This window comes from Candoia aspera, chromosome 18 (assembly GCF_035149785.1).
Source record: "Candoia aspera isolate rCanAsp1 chromosome 18, rCanAsp1.hap2, whole genome shotgun sequence".
In the NCBI taxonomy this organism is placed as follows: domain Eukaryota; kingdom Metazoa; phylum Chordata; class Lepidosauria; order Squamata; family Boidae; genus Candoia; species Candoia aspera.
In genome coordinates this window covers 8,920,151-8,937,494 of record NC_086170.1, presented here as the reverse complement: position 1 = coordinate 8,937,494, position 17,344 = coordinate 8,920,151, and the positions used below count along the sequence as shown (strand labels likewise).

The following is a 17,344-nucleotide window of genomic DNA, read 5'->3' as shown; positions in this document are numbered from 1 at the left end:
CTCGTATCAGGTTGGGTCCGCTGACCGACTCATAACTTGGGTGTTGGCCTCGCGGGGCAAATCGGGGAGGAATCACAACCAGATGAGCTAATTCTACTTCATTGTAAAGCTGCATTGACAGAATCTTGCAAGTCTGAAAGTACAAATCTCCTTTACAGCCTGAGAAACTAGAGAGGGTCCCTTCTGAGCTTTTTTCCCCACCCATTATGCAGCTGCGGGCTCTGCCCTCTCTTATCTGACTGTTCCATGGGCAGCATCTTTTCACCCCATCTCCCAAGGTCTTTCCCACATGCCATTACAGTCTGAGATTGGTCCCCCAAAAGGGATGCTCGGGAGAAAAGTGGAGTAACAAACACTGGATCATCCTGAGGTTGAGAGAGAGAGGAGTTTCAAAAGTTGTTTTGTTGGGGGAGAAGAACCTACCCAGAACCCCTTCTGCCAACTTCTTCCAGGGGCACCGGATTCAATTCGTTCTGTTCACCAAGTCTGTCCTTTAATTTGTCTGCGCTCTTGTTATTTTGCATTCTCGCTGATTGGCGGGCTGTGCGTTTCGGGTGTCTGTTCTGGAGTTTTCAATCTGCATCATTTATTGCCTTGACGTGCAGGGATTCACACTGGGTTAGGAAGGCCATTGGTGATCTGCTCGGATTTTCATAAGGAAAGAATTCCTCTGAAGCCTTTCTGGACTCCTAGAATAGAGCAATGTAAGAACATAAGTCCAGCTCTGATATTAAATGTGGCAGAGTCGTGAAACTGCCCGCTGGATTCCTTCTGTGCGGTTTGTGATCCAGTTCTTGGAAGTTTTCACTGCATCAAAAGATTAACTTGAAATTACTGAAATGGGAAAGAAAACGCGTACGAGTATGCATTTTTCTGAAAGACCTCTGTTGCTTTAAGTTCTTATACAGACATTTGGTGTCGACGTAATTTTTGCAAGGACTACCACAGAAAGTATTGTGGTCACGTTTTTGTCCTGAAGGGGGAAGGAGCAGGTTAGAAGCTTACATCTGAGCTGATCCCAACTTATGGGGCTACCCAAGAGGTAGTGGGCACCTCCCTTGCAGTTGGCATTTGGAATTAAATAATCTTTGGATAATGATGGATTTCGCTAGGAACGGGTTTGCATTGGATACCCAGCAGCGGCTGGCGTTCTTTCATAATGGGGGGAAAGGGGCGGATTATCTGCATCCCCGACCTCTCTTCCCCTCCTTCTCCCCCCCCACCTTACCCCAATGTAAATCCCACACCAGTACAGCTGGTGCATCTGTAAGCGCATGCATTTGAATAAAACTGGATCATTGGAAAAAGGGGTACTCGAGTTGGATCCAAAAAGCATTTACAGACCCCCAGCCTGCCCAGAAGGAGTTTGAAAGAGCTGGAAGTGTGAATCCCCCCCTCTCCTATGATGGGGGGAACACCCCTTCCTGACACCCCCATAGAAATCAAGGTACTTCCATCGAATAGCCACTGGTACAGGGTTGGCATCAAGCTGTTGCTTGCAAAACCTTAGGATCCTGTTTAAGATTTCTTTTTTTTTTTTCCTTCCTTAAATCTTTGCCCCACGTTGTTACGTTTTCTATTTTATTTTGGGTGTCGTAAGCTACCCAGAGTCCTTTGGAGTGGCGCTCATAAATCGAATAGATGACGATGATAACCCCAGTGTGTATTTCCTTATCCCCCCAAGGAGCAACATTGTTCTCCCTCCCCCTCAAGAAACCCCCAGCCCTTCCTCTTCCTGATCTCCTTTGCAGACCAATCTTCTTCTGCCCCAGCTCGACATTATAAATTCAATCGATATATAAATTCAATCAATCAATAGAACGCTTGGGACCGGAAACCCCCTATAGACGTTTTGCGTGCAACAGGAAAAAAAATGAGCTTATGATTTATGACGCTGATGATCAGACAGGATAAAATTATGGAAAGAGAGTGATGTTGTAACCATAAGAGGTAACTTTGTAATTGTTTTTAAAACTGCTGTGAAGAAGATCAGAAGCTGCCTCTTTGTATCTTTTTTCCCTTCCTTTTCCCCTTTCCTTTTATTTTTTATTTTTCCTTTCCTTTCCTGCACCTTCATCTCTTCCTTTGGTTTCTTTCTCCGTCTTTCCTTTTTCTCACTCTGCGTTAGTTGTCTTCTTCCTTAAAACCCTTAATAGAAATTATATTTTTAAAATGAGTGAATAAAACGCTTGGGGTGATATCTCCCTTTGCAATGGCCCTGGGGTGGGGGGGCACTGCCTGGCCCAACATTTCCCCACCGAGCTGCAATCCGGGGTGGGTAAGGAAAGGAGGTCAGGAAAGCAAGCTGCCAAGGCGAAACCCGGCATTCTGCTGACTCAGCCACGTGATGGAGCAAAGGGCCGTTGCGGCACCGAGCTCAGAAGCCGGAGAGGGATTTGCCCAGCTGATTTCAGCTCTACTCCCTGGACGGACTAAGCATTTTCCTTCTGCAGCACCTGGCTGGCTGTGCATAGCTGGGCATCCCCGCACTCCCTTGCTAGGTCTCTCCATTTCAGGATTTGGATGCCCGGAAGGGGAAAGGCCCAAGAATCTAAGGTAGGCCCTTTTATTTCAATTCCCAGCATCTAGGATAGATAACCTCCTGTTTGTTCTTGCGCTGGTTTTGCTCTGGAGTTGCCTAGTCTTAGTTGTCGGTGGTCCCGTGGCAACTCCCCGCTCTTAATGCCAGAAAAAAGTCTCCTTTATTATGCAAAGTCCGCTCCTGGGATCACAGCCCCTTATTTCTTTAAAGAGCATCAGGAAGCTGGAATGCCAAGGAGATGTGCCGCAAAGACGCATCTTGCGTCTCCCTTGCGACGTGGAGTGAATTCTGGGCCGGACGGTGCACAGAGGAGTTTTCAGATTTCGAAGCTATTTTCGGAGAAAAACAGACCGTCTTTTCTTTAGCGCACGGCGGTGCAAAAAACGGTCTTCCTTTTCGTTGTTCTGGATTTTTTTTTTTTTTTTTGCCCTGTCAGGAGCAAAAGAGCTGGAAACGAGGAGTGGGAAGTTGGGAAGGAGGCAGCTTATTAACTTACTAACCGTTAACCGGCATGGGTTAAGTGCATTTAAAAGGAACGGGACAGCTAGGGGCACAAAAGGGAAAACCACATAGTGGGGTTTATTGCATTGATTTCCAGAAGCGGCAACGTCACAGGGCATAGCTTGGAGTGTGGCTGTTAGCAAACAGTGGCCCAGGATAAATTTGGGGTAGAAGCAGAGCAATGCAGGGCCAGATGGAGGATTGCAGCAAAAACTGATGGGCGGGGGCGGCACGGTTGCAATATTTGCACCAGGATTGGGGAATGACTCCTGTGTAAGGCATTCCGGCCAGGATATGGCGATGTTAACTTAAACTGGGGAGGCTGAATGTTGGTGTTTCCTCGTGTTCTTGAATACAACTTAGTAGGATGTTGTTGTTTTGTCTATTTTCATTGGAGTTACTGTCCCAGAAGGTGACGGATGGTCCTCAATTTCCATAAAGCCCCCCATGAGTTGAGTTTGTCCCTTAGTGAATGCCCAGATACAAGCTTATAGTTTTCTCAGCCACACTATAAAAATTGATTTTCCATTGCTTCCTTACAAGAAGGGTTTTCAGATTCCCAGCCGAGTCCACATCCCTGGAATTAGGTCCCTGCTTATGTTTTCAAGATCAGCCCAGGTCCAAAGAGATGCTGTCTTCTGCTAAGGATGACCCTGGTTTGGACTGTTTCTGGAAGGGATGCGATCGATTCAATTTCTCAGCGGCTTCTAGCCTTGTGGGCTGTTGGTTGCCTCCAGAATCACAAGCCACGTCTCTGAGATGCCAGCAGCTGTAGGACAACAATGGAAGAGGGCAATCTTCTTGACCTTGTTGGTGAACTTCCTGGGATTTGGAGGTCACAGAACTTGGAAGGCTGAGCCATTGGCCTGATCCAGCCTTAGGGCCCTTCTGATGTTCTAGATCAGCTTGGAAACCTTGCCATGAAAATCCGTAACGTGTTTGAACCAGCTGTGGAAGAGCCACCACCAAAGAGTCCATGCCTCACACGCTGAAGGCTTCATCTCTGAGATGCCCCAGAAATGGGGGAACATCAGCTTCCAACCCTGGAGAAGAGTGGTGAAGTCAACCTTGTGTCCCAAAGACTGCCCACATGTCCCCCGATGCTCCTGTTGAGGCGCCACTGCATTACGACTGACTTGAGAAGGGATCACTCCCTGCCCTGCCCTTGGGAACTTGCTGAGACTGCTGGGAATTGAAGTCCCTACAGCTGAAGGATGTCCCCCTTGCAGAAGGATGCTGTCCATTTTTCCAGAGTCCAAATGGGGCAATAGGATGGGTGTTTAGGCCTGGCATGCTTGCTGCTCCTTTTTACAACAGGGATCCAAACAGGCACTTTTTGCAAGGTGCGTGGATTTGAGACATGAGTGGGCTCATTGCTGTATTGCATACATCTGGGTAAGGATGATTCCAAATTTCATCCGGGAGCGTGCGGGGAGCAAATTCAGACCCACAATCCAATGAATCCTAGCAGGAACGGTCTTCTGGTTTTATACTCCAAATCCTTTGCACATTGACCACGGACCCTGCATGTGTCTGTGGGAGGGAGCGTTGTTGCACGGTCATTCCAGGAAGCGCTAGAGAAACAGATACTTTGTAGTTGCAAAACAGAAGATGAAAGAAGCTCAGCGGCTTCTTAAGAAAAAAAGGTCCATCTTTTCTCACCGGACACCTGCCCTTATAAAGCAATCAGAGTAGAATGGCCTAGCAGGATTGTGCCAATTTGTGGCCCACCACAGCAGGCTTCCTGGCAAACTGAACCCAGGGCCCCCAGACTGTGGAAAGCTATCAAAAGCTTCAGAGCCCCCTATTCTTATTTTTCCATTGCATCCTTCACCACTCAATCCCGCTGACCTCAAGACCTCTTGCAGGGGAACTCTAGCTGGGCCGGATTTCTCTCGCAAAAGCTTTTAGCCTGATGAAACTGAAGATGTACATAACGGCCTCGGGCCAAAGGCGGCTGCTGAGAAACGTAAAACTCCTTTGAAAAAAAGACAAAGTTTGCTCAGCATTCCTACTGAACCGATGGGCAGCATTAACCTGAGATTTCCTCCCAGTTGTGTGGGAGATGTGTTGCCCCAAGCCCCTGTGGTTAGAAATAAGGAGAAATGAATACAAAATACGGTCAAAAGCTAACCACCTTTGGGGCGATTCCCACCAGCCAGCAGGCCGTGAATCATGGAACTGAAAATAACTTTATTCCCAAAGGGAAATCAGGTGCAGATTTTCAGGAACAAAGGTATTTCCCACCTAGGGGGTCTCTGTTATAGATTTCCCATTCTCTCTGGCTCAAATGCGTCCGTTTTAAACCATGCTCCGCTTTAGGGCACGTCTCCCACCAGTGGGAAAAACCTTTGTGGCTGTTGTAGAGTGAGCTGGGGTGAAGCTATGTCTGGACCAGATGGGGTCATCTGCAAGGGCAGGAAATCTGCAAGACGGTGGGCACATCGTTGCAAATGAAGCCCCACCCAGTCTGTATGGGCATGCTCCGACGAAGGCCCCCTGCCTGCCAGCTTGCAAATTCTGACTCCCCTGGGGATTCTTAAAAATGGCCGTGCTGGCTGGGGAATTCTGGGGGTTGAAGTCTGCAGATCCAGCCGGAAGCTGGGCTCCGGCGGGGCCCTTGGGAATCCAGACGGTGGTCATGCTGCGAGAGGACAACGCCTGCTTTTTCTACCTGGGCGCACACGCGACCCAGCTGGTCAGTTTTTATTTTTCCTTTTCATGATGTGCAGCTGTCATTCTTCCGACAAATGGCAGTCGTCCAGGCACAGAAGGTTGCAGGGGCAGGGTGTAAATATCTCAGATAAATCAAATAAAGAATGGAGGAGGCAATATATAAAAATCTGGGAACTTTTGCAAAGGGGTCATTACTGCCAGCAAGTCCCCACCAGCCATCCTATCTATTTATCCATCCTATCCATCCATCTGCAGTTTTCCAGGTGTTTAATCTTTCTCCCATCTGTGATACGAAAGAATAAAGTCAATGAATCTAGGAACTTTTGCAACGAGGTGACCCACATTCATCACTGCCAGCACGCGAGCCCCCCCATCTTTTATTTAGGTACATTTTTCACTTTCCAGCAGCTTTCCAGGTGTTCAATCTCGCTCCCCTCTCTTATACAAAAGAATATAATTCCGCAGCAAGTCTTGAAGTGCTCCTGGTAAGGAGACCCCTCCCACCAAACTTTGGAAGGAGGAAAAAACAGGAGAATTGAGAACTCAAAACTAATTCTGGCACAGCTTTGCAGCTTCCTTCTTAAACCTTGGAGAGGATTTCTGCTTTTCCTACATGCACACTCTCCATCTGATGCAACTGTTCGCCTTTGGCCTCCCCGTGCATTTTAAAACCAAGGGCGCCCCAAATCTCCCCAACACTTTTTAGCAATCTGCTAAAAAAGAAATGCTCAGCTCTCCTTCCGAATCCAAGGGACGTTCCTTTGGCTCCAAGGGCGAGGGAGGAAGTTGGGGGAGAGAAAAATCATCCACAAAACTGGACTGTGAAATATGCTGCCAGATTTCGGTCCTTTTTTTCCCTGCGGCTTAAAAACCAGATGCAAGGAAGGAATGGATTCTGTTCCTGTTGGAAACTAGCTTCGTTGTGCAGCCTCAGAAAGCAAAGTTATATTTTCTTTGCGCCCGTGGTATTTAAAATGCTGGGGAGATTTCCTGGGTTAGAGAATTAAGAAACAGCAGAGATTTGAAGCCCTTTGTAATTAAGGGTTTAGATCTGGTGACTGTTTATCTATGTACCTGTTTTTAAAAATATATATCCAAATAGATTGGCACAAATATTGTTCTGGGCAGAATATGCCCCTTTAAAATATTTCCGTTTCACACACAGAGATTGAGCTAGCTAGAATCCCCTTTCTTTTTAATTCTTTGTTTTTTCTTTTGGTATAGCTGTGTTCATTTTTCTCGTGCTTGTTCCATAAAAAGCCATTAAAAAAAAACCTGGCAGTTGGCTCTTGTGAAATCTGCCTTGTAAAAGGGAAGTCCTGCCAAGCTCCGGGTGAAAAAGAGTTTTGAGAAATAGTTTGCATTTTCTTTTGCGGGGTTTTTCAGCAGCAGGGTTCCCCCAATCCTGCTTATCGTACTGCCTGGCTAGGGAATTCTGGGAGTTGAAGTCCACCCATCTTAAAGTTGCTGGGATTGGGAAACATTCATCTACAAGGTAGTCCTCACTTAACCATTCATTTAGTGGCAATTTGGACTTACGACAGAGCTGAAAAAACTACTTTAGAACTGGTCCTCGTGCTTATGACCGTCACAGCGTTCTGTGGTCATGTGATCGCCATTTTCGACTTCCTGGCTAGCTTCTGGCAAGCAAAATCAATGGGGAACCATGTAATTTGCTTAATGACCATGTTCACCTGCAGTGAGTTGTTAAACAACCACCACAAAAAGGGTCATAAGGTTGGGTCAGATTTGCTTAATGACTGCTTCACTTAGCAACCAGAATTTCAGTCCCAATTGTGGTCACTAAGCGAGGACTATCTGTACTGAAGGTAGTCGGGAGTCATTCTTTTTTCTTTCTTTTTGTCTGTGCATTTTTAATTTGGTTCTTTTTTTGTTCTTTCTTTAAGTTCTTTCTATTCTTATTTATTTATTTATTTATTTATTTGTTTGTTTGTTTGTTTGTTTGTTTGTTTATTTTCCATCCCGCCTTTATTATCTTTATAGATGTCTCAAGGTGGCGAACAAACCTAACACTCCTTCCTTCCTCCTCCTACTTTCCCCACAACAACCACCCTGTGAGGTTATATTCTGAAATTTTATAAAGTTTCTTATAAAAACTTTTTAAAAAATCCAGCTGAACAATCACCCATTCACGCCCCAGTGAGCATTTGCCCAGAGTTGCCAGATTTTGTTGATTTTGGCTCCTTCGGGGGTGTAAGGTGCCACGTCGGCATCTCGGCGTGTTCAAAGATTTTCCCCTTCTTTGCCTTTTGTAAGCCCCTGTCGTTTCACCAGAAGCTTCTTTAAACTTTTAAACCCTTCCATCCATCCATCCATCTTCTTCCATCCATCCATCCTCCTTCCTTCCCCTTCTTCCCTCCCTCCATCTTCCTTCCCTTCTTCCTTCTTCCCTTCCTTCCTTTTCTTCCATCCATCCCCTTCCTTCCTTCCTTCCTTCCTTCCTTCCTTCCTTTTCTTCCATCCATCCCCTTCTTATCCTCCTTCCTTCTTCTCTGTCTCTCTCCCTCCATCTTCCTTCCCTCTCTCCCTCCCTCCCTCCCTTCCTTCCCTTCTTTCCGCACCCCATTCACTGAGTGCACACCACACGTTAGACAAGGCTAAAACTGACCTGTTTCAGCACGTTACGGAGATCCGATTATTTTATTTTATTTTTATCCCGCCTTTATTATTTTTATAAATAACTCAAGGTGGCAAACATACCTAATACTCCTTCCTCCTCCTCTTTTCCCCACAACAACAACCCTGTGAGGTGGGTTGGGTTGAGAGAGTGACTGGCTCAAGGTCACCCAGCCGGCTTTCGTGCCTGAGGTGGGACTAGAACTCGCAGCCCCCTGGTTTCTAGCCCAGCACCTTAACCACTAGACCGATTTGGGAGCTTGGCAACCAGTTCATATTTATGACCATCACAGCATCCCGTGGTCACACGATAGCCATTTTTGACCTTCCCAGCCAGCTTCTGGCAAGCAAAATCAATGGGGAAACCGCATGATTCGCTTAATGACCATGGTGATTCACTTAACAACCGCTGCAAAAAAGGAGTGCATGCAAAGGCATTTTTATTCCATTGCATCCGAGAGGTCTCAACTTTCTTGGCAGCCTGGGAACCGGAGGGTTTAAAGGGGAAGGGCAAAGTTGAAGCTGGAGGTTGCATTGCCTTATAACCCCAATGTGACTCAGGAAAGGGGCAGCTGGCCGTGAACAAGGATATTGAATAGAAAATGAGAAAATGCGACCTAGAATTCAAACATTTGAATTGCTTTGGAATAGTTTCAATTTTTAGACCCAGACTTGTGTGTTTCTCTATTGCCATTGCAGTTCATGCTTCCTAAAGTTTTCTCTTGTTTGGGGTGTGAAAAATGAGCGCGGTTAATCCTTTGGAAATTGAGCTTGGAAGTGAAAGGATCTGGAAACAGGTTTCGGGGGGGGTGGAAACTCTCAGGATTTCATAATAATGGATACAGGGGAAGTTGCAGGCGGATCACCTTTATTAACCCCATAGAAATTTTCCACAGGAGGATATTTAAACACTGAGCTTGTCGGCTGCTGCTTCTCAGCAGGTTTCCCCCCCCCTTTCAAGATTTACCCCAATTTACCTAAACGATGGAGGAGAGAAGGGCGGGAGGGAGCTGGGGGGGTGGAGATTATAGTTAAAGATTTGAGATGTGAGTTTGGAGACCCACCACATCAGACAAGATGTTTTTAACCAGAGAATCAACAACTGAAACGTGAATTTTCTCTGGCAACTCATCCAACAGATGTGGCGCGTTGCAGCTGGCAAAATCTTCATCGGAAATCTTCATTTTTTTCCTCCGAATGCCGTGAGCCAAGGATCGTTTTTTTCCCCTTGCAGTGTCACCTTGAGGCGTCCCATTTTTTTGGCAGGACCGTCTTCTAGCAGTGCAAAGCGCAGATGCTCTGCCTGTGACAACACCCTTTCTTCTGTCCCTCGTTTTCTGCCCTTATCGGCCTGTCTCAGAGGTTTCTGTCTCTGGAACGTTTCTGCTAGAGCAAAGCTTATTTTAAAACACCATGGATTAGAAGCCAGGTTTATATAATTAAATGCAGCCTCCGAAAAACTGCTGTTGGGGGCCAGCTCAGAGCTTTTGGAACCGTGCGATGTTTCAAATGCGTTTCCAAAAAGCAGACAGGACACAGAGCTCTTTAAAGCAGCTGCCTCTTTATCTGGGACCAGGTGGCCACAGGACAAGACGGCCGCATGGTGCTGGGAGAGGATGCGGCTGCTTTCAGTGGGAAGGGCTACGTTCCTCCTCGGAAGCCCGTTTTTGGAATCAAATCCAAAAGATCTGGCCCTCATTCATTTGGCTGAATTTGCCCATCACACTGAAGCACCTAAGCTAGGAAAACCCCTTTGGGCTGATAGATCATTTCAAGGGGTAGTCTTGAGAACGGCCCACCAAAGAGATCAGAGCCAGAAGCCAAGCTGGTAGAGTTGCTGTTACCAGCTTACCTTTGTTTTTAATTTTCTTTTTCCTGGGCTGGGGGCACAGTACCAGACCAAGAATTGAAAATACCTATCCATCCAGCCTTCTATCTATCCCTCTGTCCTTCCATATCCCTCTCTGTTGGTCAGTCTATCTATCCATCCACTCTTTCCTTCATCCCTCTATCTGTCCACCCATCCATCCATCCATCCTTCTGTTGATTAGTCTGTCTTTCTATCCATCCATCCATCTTTCTATCTATCCCTCTGTCCATCCATCTATCCCACTGTCTGTCAGTCAGTTTATCCTTCCTTCCTTCCTTCCTTCCTTCCTTCCTTCCTTCCTTCCATCCATCCTTCTGTTGATCGGTCTGTCTTTCTATCCATCCATCCATCTTTCTATCTATCCCTCTGTCCATCCATCTATCCCACTGTCTGTCAGTCAGTTTATCCTTCCTTCCTTCCTTCCTTCCTTCCTTCCTTCCTTCCTTCCTTCCTTCCATCCATCCATCCATCCATCCATCCATCCATCCATCCATCCTTCTGTTGATCGGTCTGTCTTTCTATCCATCCATCCATCTTTCTATCTATCCCTCTGTCCATCCATCTATCCCACTGTCTGTCAGTCAGTTTATCCTTCCTTCCTTCCTTCCTTCCTTCCTTCCTTCCTTCCTTCCTTCCTTCCTTCCATCCATCCTTCTGTTGATCGGTCTGTCTTTCTATCCATCCATCCATCTTTCTATCTATCCCTCTGTCCATCCATCTATCCCACTGTCTGTCAGTCAGTTTATCCTTCCTTCCTTCCTTCCTTCCATCCATCCATCCATCCATCCTTCTGTTGATCGGTCTGTCTTTCTATCCATCCATTCATCTATCTATCCCTCTGTCCATCCATCTATCCCACTGTCTGTCAGTCAGTTTATCCTTCCATCCATCCATCCATCAATGCCTCCAGGGCTTCTGTGATATTGAAATCTCCTTTTTTTCCCATTTGCAATTTGAAAACAAGAGAGGCCTGTTGACTTCTTTTTAAAGAAAGAAATGTGGGGAGAGGAGCCAGGAACCAGTTGCAAGCAGTGGAATCCTCTTAATTGCCATATTAATTGCTAATTCAGGGCAGAATCCAGTTTTTTACAGCAGAATTGCAATTTTAACTTGAGTGGAAGCTAAGAGATCTGCAGCTCCCTCTTGTGGATGGCGATGATCATGACAGCTTGGAGTCCGCTCTTAACCTGGATTGCAAATCTCGGGTTTATTTGCCGTGTCCTTGGCCAGTTTTCAAATGATCCTTCCTTCCTCCCTCCCTTCCTCCCTCCCTCCCTCCCTCCCTCCCTTCCTTTTTTTGCTGAACAAAAGGAATGCAGAACCAGGAAGAAAAAAGAGGATAAAATGAAAGAAGTCTCCAGTCATTGAAAAGACCAGGGGAAAATGAAAAGCGAAATGCTTAAAATGGCTTTTAAAAACCAAAAAAAAAGGCTTGACCTCGTGGTGATAAATAGTCCTGCAAGGCCACTAAAATCAGTAACATGTCTAGCCTCCTTGCTGAACGCTAGCACATCAGAGAAAAAAAAAGATAATGCCCTTTTCCTGTACTGCCACTTTGCTGCATGCCAGGCACATTTTATATAGCTGTTAAAAATTACAAATAACTTGCTCACTCAGTAGCCTTACAGAAAAACAATAGCAGTCACTCCCCAATTGCAGTGTAGGGACCATTGGTAAGCCTCAGACAGTATTCCCTGTGCAGGCATCTAAATAAAAACAATTTAAAACTGGCCTGAATATCAGAGATTGCCAATTCTTGCCAGATTTGAGCTTTCAAGCTCTAAAAACACCAAAATCGCACTCCGTTTGAGTCATTTTGAAAAGATGGACGCCATTCCATTGCTAATGTCCTGCAGAGGCCAAATGCTCCTTTGCCCACTTCCCAAATTATAGGGTTAGGAACTGCTGGTGGTAGGAAATTCCTCAAATAACCATCTAAATAACACTTTTTTTCCCTACAAAGCAGGCTGGGGGCCCTCCTCCATCATTAGTAAAGCTGCAAGACATCAGGAGGAGATGAATGAAAATATGATCTAAAACAGTGTTTCCCAACCTTGGCAACTCCAAGATGCGTGGACTTCAACTCCCAGAATTCCCCAGCCAGCTGGCTGGGGAATTCTGGGAGTTGAAGTCCACGCATCTTGAAGTTGCCAAGGTTGAGAAACACTGGTCTAAAAACTGTGTTTAAAGGCTATTGGGACATTAGCTAGAAACCAGTCCTCTTCATGAGTCGTTTCATTTTGACTGGCAAGCTGGTGATCTGGTAGATTATTGCCTAATTCCCTTTTTCCCCCTTCTCTTTCTCTCTCTCGTTCGTCCTTTAGTAGGTGCTGAAAAAGATTCACCTGGAACTTGGAGCTTGCCTCCATGTACCCCGAATCCACCACGGACTCTCCGGCTAGAATCTCAAACCGACACACTGGATCCCCCGGGATGATTTACAGGTGAGTTTGCTCGGGAGGCGGTCCGTCCAGCCTTTTGCAAATCCGGTCCTTGCTGAGCAGAAAGTCCATCCTTGCATCTGCCAGACCCCCAGAAACCAGAAGGGGGCGGCCGGGCGACCCTCTCTAAAATCCGGACTGTGCTGTTTTCCCTGACTCGCCCAGCCCCAGAATTTTGCTCTGGGATGTGCAGGATTTTATATTTAATTTTGAGAGGCCACGTTAACTCATTACGGGCACATCTTCTGAATCGAATCCGCCTTGTTGCTTTTGCTGGTAATACGCCTCTGTGTTTAGCCGGAGTGGAATCAGGCAGCTTGCAGAAAGAATCCCAAAATGTGAATTGCAAAGGTTAATTTCAAAGACAAGGGCGCTGTAGAGGTAGAAGAACCTGTGTGGAAGGTGACAGATGCCCTTTAATATTGGGATGCATGTCCTGCCGAAAAAAACTCACTTGCCGGCTCCGTTTGAGGGATGAGGCTCTGCCTTTGAAATTCCCTGGAGAGGCATGGTTGCATCCTTCATCTGCCTGATTGTTCGATGGTGGGCAGGGGCAGGCAGGCAGACATGGGGGGGGCACATGCATCTTTTCTCTCCCCTGCCACATGGCCGACAGGTGTGGCCAGGGCTGTGGCAACAGGCCTCCGGAGCCACAAGCAATGGGAGTCGAGAAGCTGGATGTCTCCAAAACAAGGAACGGCAGCTTCTCGCTCTTGGCCGGAAGGTTGTCATTTGCAAACAGTGAGGTCTTCTTCAATGCCCTTCAGGATGTCCACCTTCCTGTTTCTTGAAAAGCATGGTTGGTCTCCATTTCTGTCGGCAGGCGATACCCAGGCTTGCTGTTAGAGAGAGGGCTGAGGAGACAGGGAGATCCCCGCATCCTGCTAGTCTGCAGATACTACTTAAATTTGGAAATACAGGTAGTCCTCGACTTACAACCACAACAGGGACCAGAAAGTTCATCGTTAAGTGTGCCTGTGCCCAACTTTGTGACATTTTTTGCAGCGGTCATTAAGCGAATCACATGGTAGTTAAGCAAACCACGTGACCGTTAAGCGAATCACACGGTTCCCCATTGGTTTTGCATGTCAGAAGCTGGCTGGGAAGGTCGCAAATGGTGATCTCATGACCACAGGATGCTGCGACGGTCATAAATGTGAACTGGTTGCCAAGCACCCAAATTTTGATCATGTGGCCGTGGGGACACTGCGACGGTCGGAAATGCACGGACCGGTCACAAGTCACTTTTTCCAGTGCTGTCGTAACTTTGAACGGTCGTTAAATGAATGGTCGTAAGTCGAGGACTACCTGGAGAAGGGGGTGTTCTGCACAGCTCTAATGAAAAGGAAGCACAGTGGCTCTTTTCCTTTGGTCTGGTCCTTGCCTTTTCTCAGCCTCGTTTATTTCTGCTCGTTAGGAACTTTTTCTGGGGGGGTGGAAACGCTCAGCTTATTGCATTCTTCCCCAGCTTGCACCACCAAGTCAGCAGGATTAACCAGCTCTTGCCAATCCGGCCTTTCCTGTTGCAATGCACAGGGCTTCCCCTTGGTGGTGGTGTTGAGCCAACAGAAGATGCAAAGGACCATAGAGTCTCGGATTGGAAGGCCAGAGCGTCCGGGCAAAGTCTGGGGAAACAGTAGGTGTCTTGCCCGGCGCATCGCCCCCTTCTTGCTATTTCTTTTTAAAAACTGTGACCTGTGGAATATTTCTTCTTTCTTTCCCCTTTTGCTGCCGGAAGTGGCCGTTACGGGAGTCCCAAAAGACAGTTCCAGTTTTACAGGTAACGCCGTCCTTTCTTCTTCTCTGTGTCCTCCAAGCTTCCGAACTGCTGCTTTGGGGGAAATCAGGGGTTGGTTCCCCCATGGCAGGTGGACTCCCCGCCTCCTCGCCTTGGCTGAGCGGCCCCAGATGGCAAAAAAATACCGGTGTGCGTTTTTCCTCTTTGGAAAATGAGGATCTTCTGGCTGTTGAAGGCACGTAGAGGGAGCAAAAAAGACAAAATGTCTGATGGCGCGAAAGCGTGGTGGGTTTCCAAAATCCACCTGGTCGTCCTTCTGAGTGTCCTTTGTAATGTGGTTTTGGACAACTTTCAAGAGAAGGTTAGCTCTGTTCTAGCTTATTTTCAAACGTTACGAAAAGTAAAATGATCAAAGTTGCTACCTTCAGCGTTGATACTCTGCGGCAACGGTGGCTCCCCGGCACGCATTCCCATTGGCACGATAGATTATTTTATGACGCGAACAGCGAGAACGGTGCTTGCAAAGGGAACGACAGTCACATAGAAAGGAGGATTCAGGAACTTCAATATAACATACACAGGTAGTCCTCACTTAGGGATCACAATTGAGATCGGAATTTCAGTTGCTAAAGAAAGCTGTCATTAGGCAGATCTAACCCAATTTTACAACCTTTTTTGCAGTGGTCATTAAGCAAATCACTATAGCCGTTAAGCGAGCCATGTGGTCGTTAAGCAAACCCCCCTTGATTTTGCTTGCCAGACGCCGGCCAGGAAGGTCGAAAATGGCAATCACGTGACCACAGGATGCTGCGACAGTCATAAATGCAAATCGGTTGCCAAGCGCCCATATCGTGACCGCGGGGACGCTGCAACAGTTGTAAGCGTGAGCCTGGGTTATAAGCCGTTTTTTCCAGCACCGTCATAAGTCTGAACCATCACTAAACAAATGGTCATTAAGTGAGGACTTCCTGTATATACTTTAAGGTATATCCCATTGAGCTTTGACTTTGTCTCAGACCTTCACTGAGTTGCGTTGTTTGCAATGGCCGCAAAGAAGGCATAAAAGCAGATGTTGACAGATGGTATTGTCAATATTAGAGAGGATGTCTTGAACTGACACGGACATCATAACAATCCATAACAATCATCTGGTCGCCATTTTATATGAGTTTTGCTAAAACCTCTGGTTGCAAGTAAATGTATATACAGGCCCACTGCTGTCTATTGACGCTTTCTTCTTCATCTCAAGGACCAGAAGGCCTACTCAGAAGTCCTAAGCTTGCTAAGAGGCTTAGAATGATACAGTTTCTGATGGGCTCGGGACTTGCCGATTGCTCTGTCCTTCTGCGGGCTTCTCATTATTGAAATTATTACTATTAGAATTGCAAGCCACAGCTGTATCGTTTGGTCTGGCCTGCTGCCCCTTCTCAGCCTGCGAGCAAGCTAGGACTTCTGTTCCTCCAGATGAGGAGCAAAGCCTCAACAGACAGCCGTGAAGATCTGAGAGAAGGGTTTCCATCGGCTGAGAAGCCCAACGAGGTGTGAGGCTGAGTCTGGCTTTGCAGCTGATGTGACTTCCTTTCTTCTTCTTCTTGGAAACCTGGGCTGAGAATGTGGGGAGACTCTATTGCAATGTATCTGTAGGGTTCCAGCTTCAGAAATAGGTCATGGAAGGATGAATTCCGGACAATTTGTGGGATGTGATCAGCTGTTCGCTCTCAAACCGTTGTAGGAAGCTGATGTAAAGGCATGTGGGAAAGACCTTGGGAGATGGGGCAAAGAGACGCTGCCTAGGGAACAGTCAGATAAGAGAGGGCCTAGCCCAGAGCTGCATAATGGGCAGAGAAAGAGGCTCGGAAGGGGCCCTCCCTGGTTTCTTGGGCTGTAAAGGAGACAAAGGGAGATTTGTCCTTTCAGGCTTGCAAGATTCTGTCAATGTAGCCTTACAATAAAGTAGAATTAGCTCATCTGGTTGCATTTCCTGTCTGGTCTACTTGGTAAGGCTGACACACCCCCTCTGAGAATCAGCATTAAAAGGGAAGGGTCAGATAAGAGAGGGCTTAGCCCTCAGCTGCATAATGGGTGGGGCAAGAGGCTCAGGAGGGACCCTCCCTAGCATCCCAGGCTGTAAAGGAGACGGGGGGAGAATTGTACTCTCAGCCTTGCAAGATTCTGTCAAGGTAGCCTTACAATAAAGTAGAATTGGCTCATCTGGTCGCGTTTCCTGTCTGGTCTGCCTGGGAAGGCTGACAGAAAGGCAGCAAAATCTTGAATTTTCTCTCTGGTCTGTTGAATATTGTGTCAGATTAATGCCAACAGGACCAACCGAGGTCTTCTGCTGACACAGATCTTCCACCTAGCTATTGTTTATTTGAGCTAGCAAACTTTGGGCTGGTCGCTGACGCTCTGAGGGGCGGTTGGGATAATAAAATTGGGGCCTGCTCCCCGCCCCCGTGCTTCAAGGGGGAACAGAAATAAAAGCAAAAATGGGACTCACCTTGGGGAAGCAAAACTGAGCAGGGCAGGATCCATACCGTATTCCCACCCAGCTCCCCCGTTGGGGAAGGTGCTGCAACGTTTCGGAGGCCTGGCAGGTGCCGAGCAATGCATCAGCAGCTCAGGGGCGAAAGGGATGTTCTGCCAACTCCAGAGCCCTGGGCACCTTCCCTGGTGTGTACCACAGTGTCCATCAGCAGTGATGGGTTGGCAAAATCCAGACTAATTAGCTTTTCCCCAGAGTGAGTCTGGGAGGCCATCCAATCCCTGTGAATCAGGGAAAATGCATTAAGAGGAGACGGAAAGGCAGAATCATCTCTCCCCTCATCATTTCAACCCTCTGGATAGCAAAGGGGCTGGGCAGCTTGGAAATCTCCGCCTTAGCAAAAGGACAGCTGGGGATGGGGGGAAATTCCCCTTACTGGAGCCTGGAGCCCAAGGGC

General features: G+C 47.2%; 1 protein-coding gene across 3 annotated transcripts in view; it reads left to right on the top strand.

Annotated features, from left to right (window-relative positions):
- KCNAB2 (potassium voltage-gated channel subfamily A regulatory beta subunit 2) overlaps positions 1-17,344 on the top strand; it is a 64,520-nt gene that overhangs the window by 11,791 nt on the left and 35,385 nt on the right. Inside the window, exons 1-3 of one of the 3 annotated variants that reach the window (XM_063317720.1) lie at positions 2,475-2,556; positions 12,554-12,670; positions 14,406-14,447. In XM_063317720.1, the coding sequence (XP_063173790.1) occupies positions 12,594-12,670; positions 14,406-14,447 (119 nt within the window). In that variant the 5' untranslated portion in view covers positions 2,475-2,556; positions 12,554-12,593. Of the gene's footprint in view, positions 1-2,474; positions 2,557-12,553; positions 12,671-14,405; positions 14,448-17,344 lie in introns of those variants that run through there. The other 2 variants (XM_063317719.1, XM_063317721.1) reach the window with 2 other exon arrangements.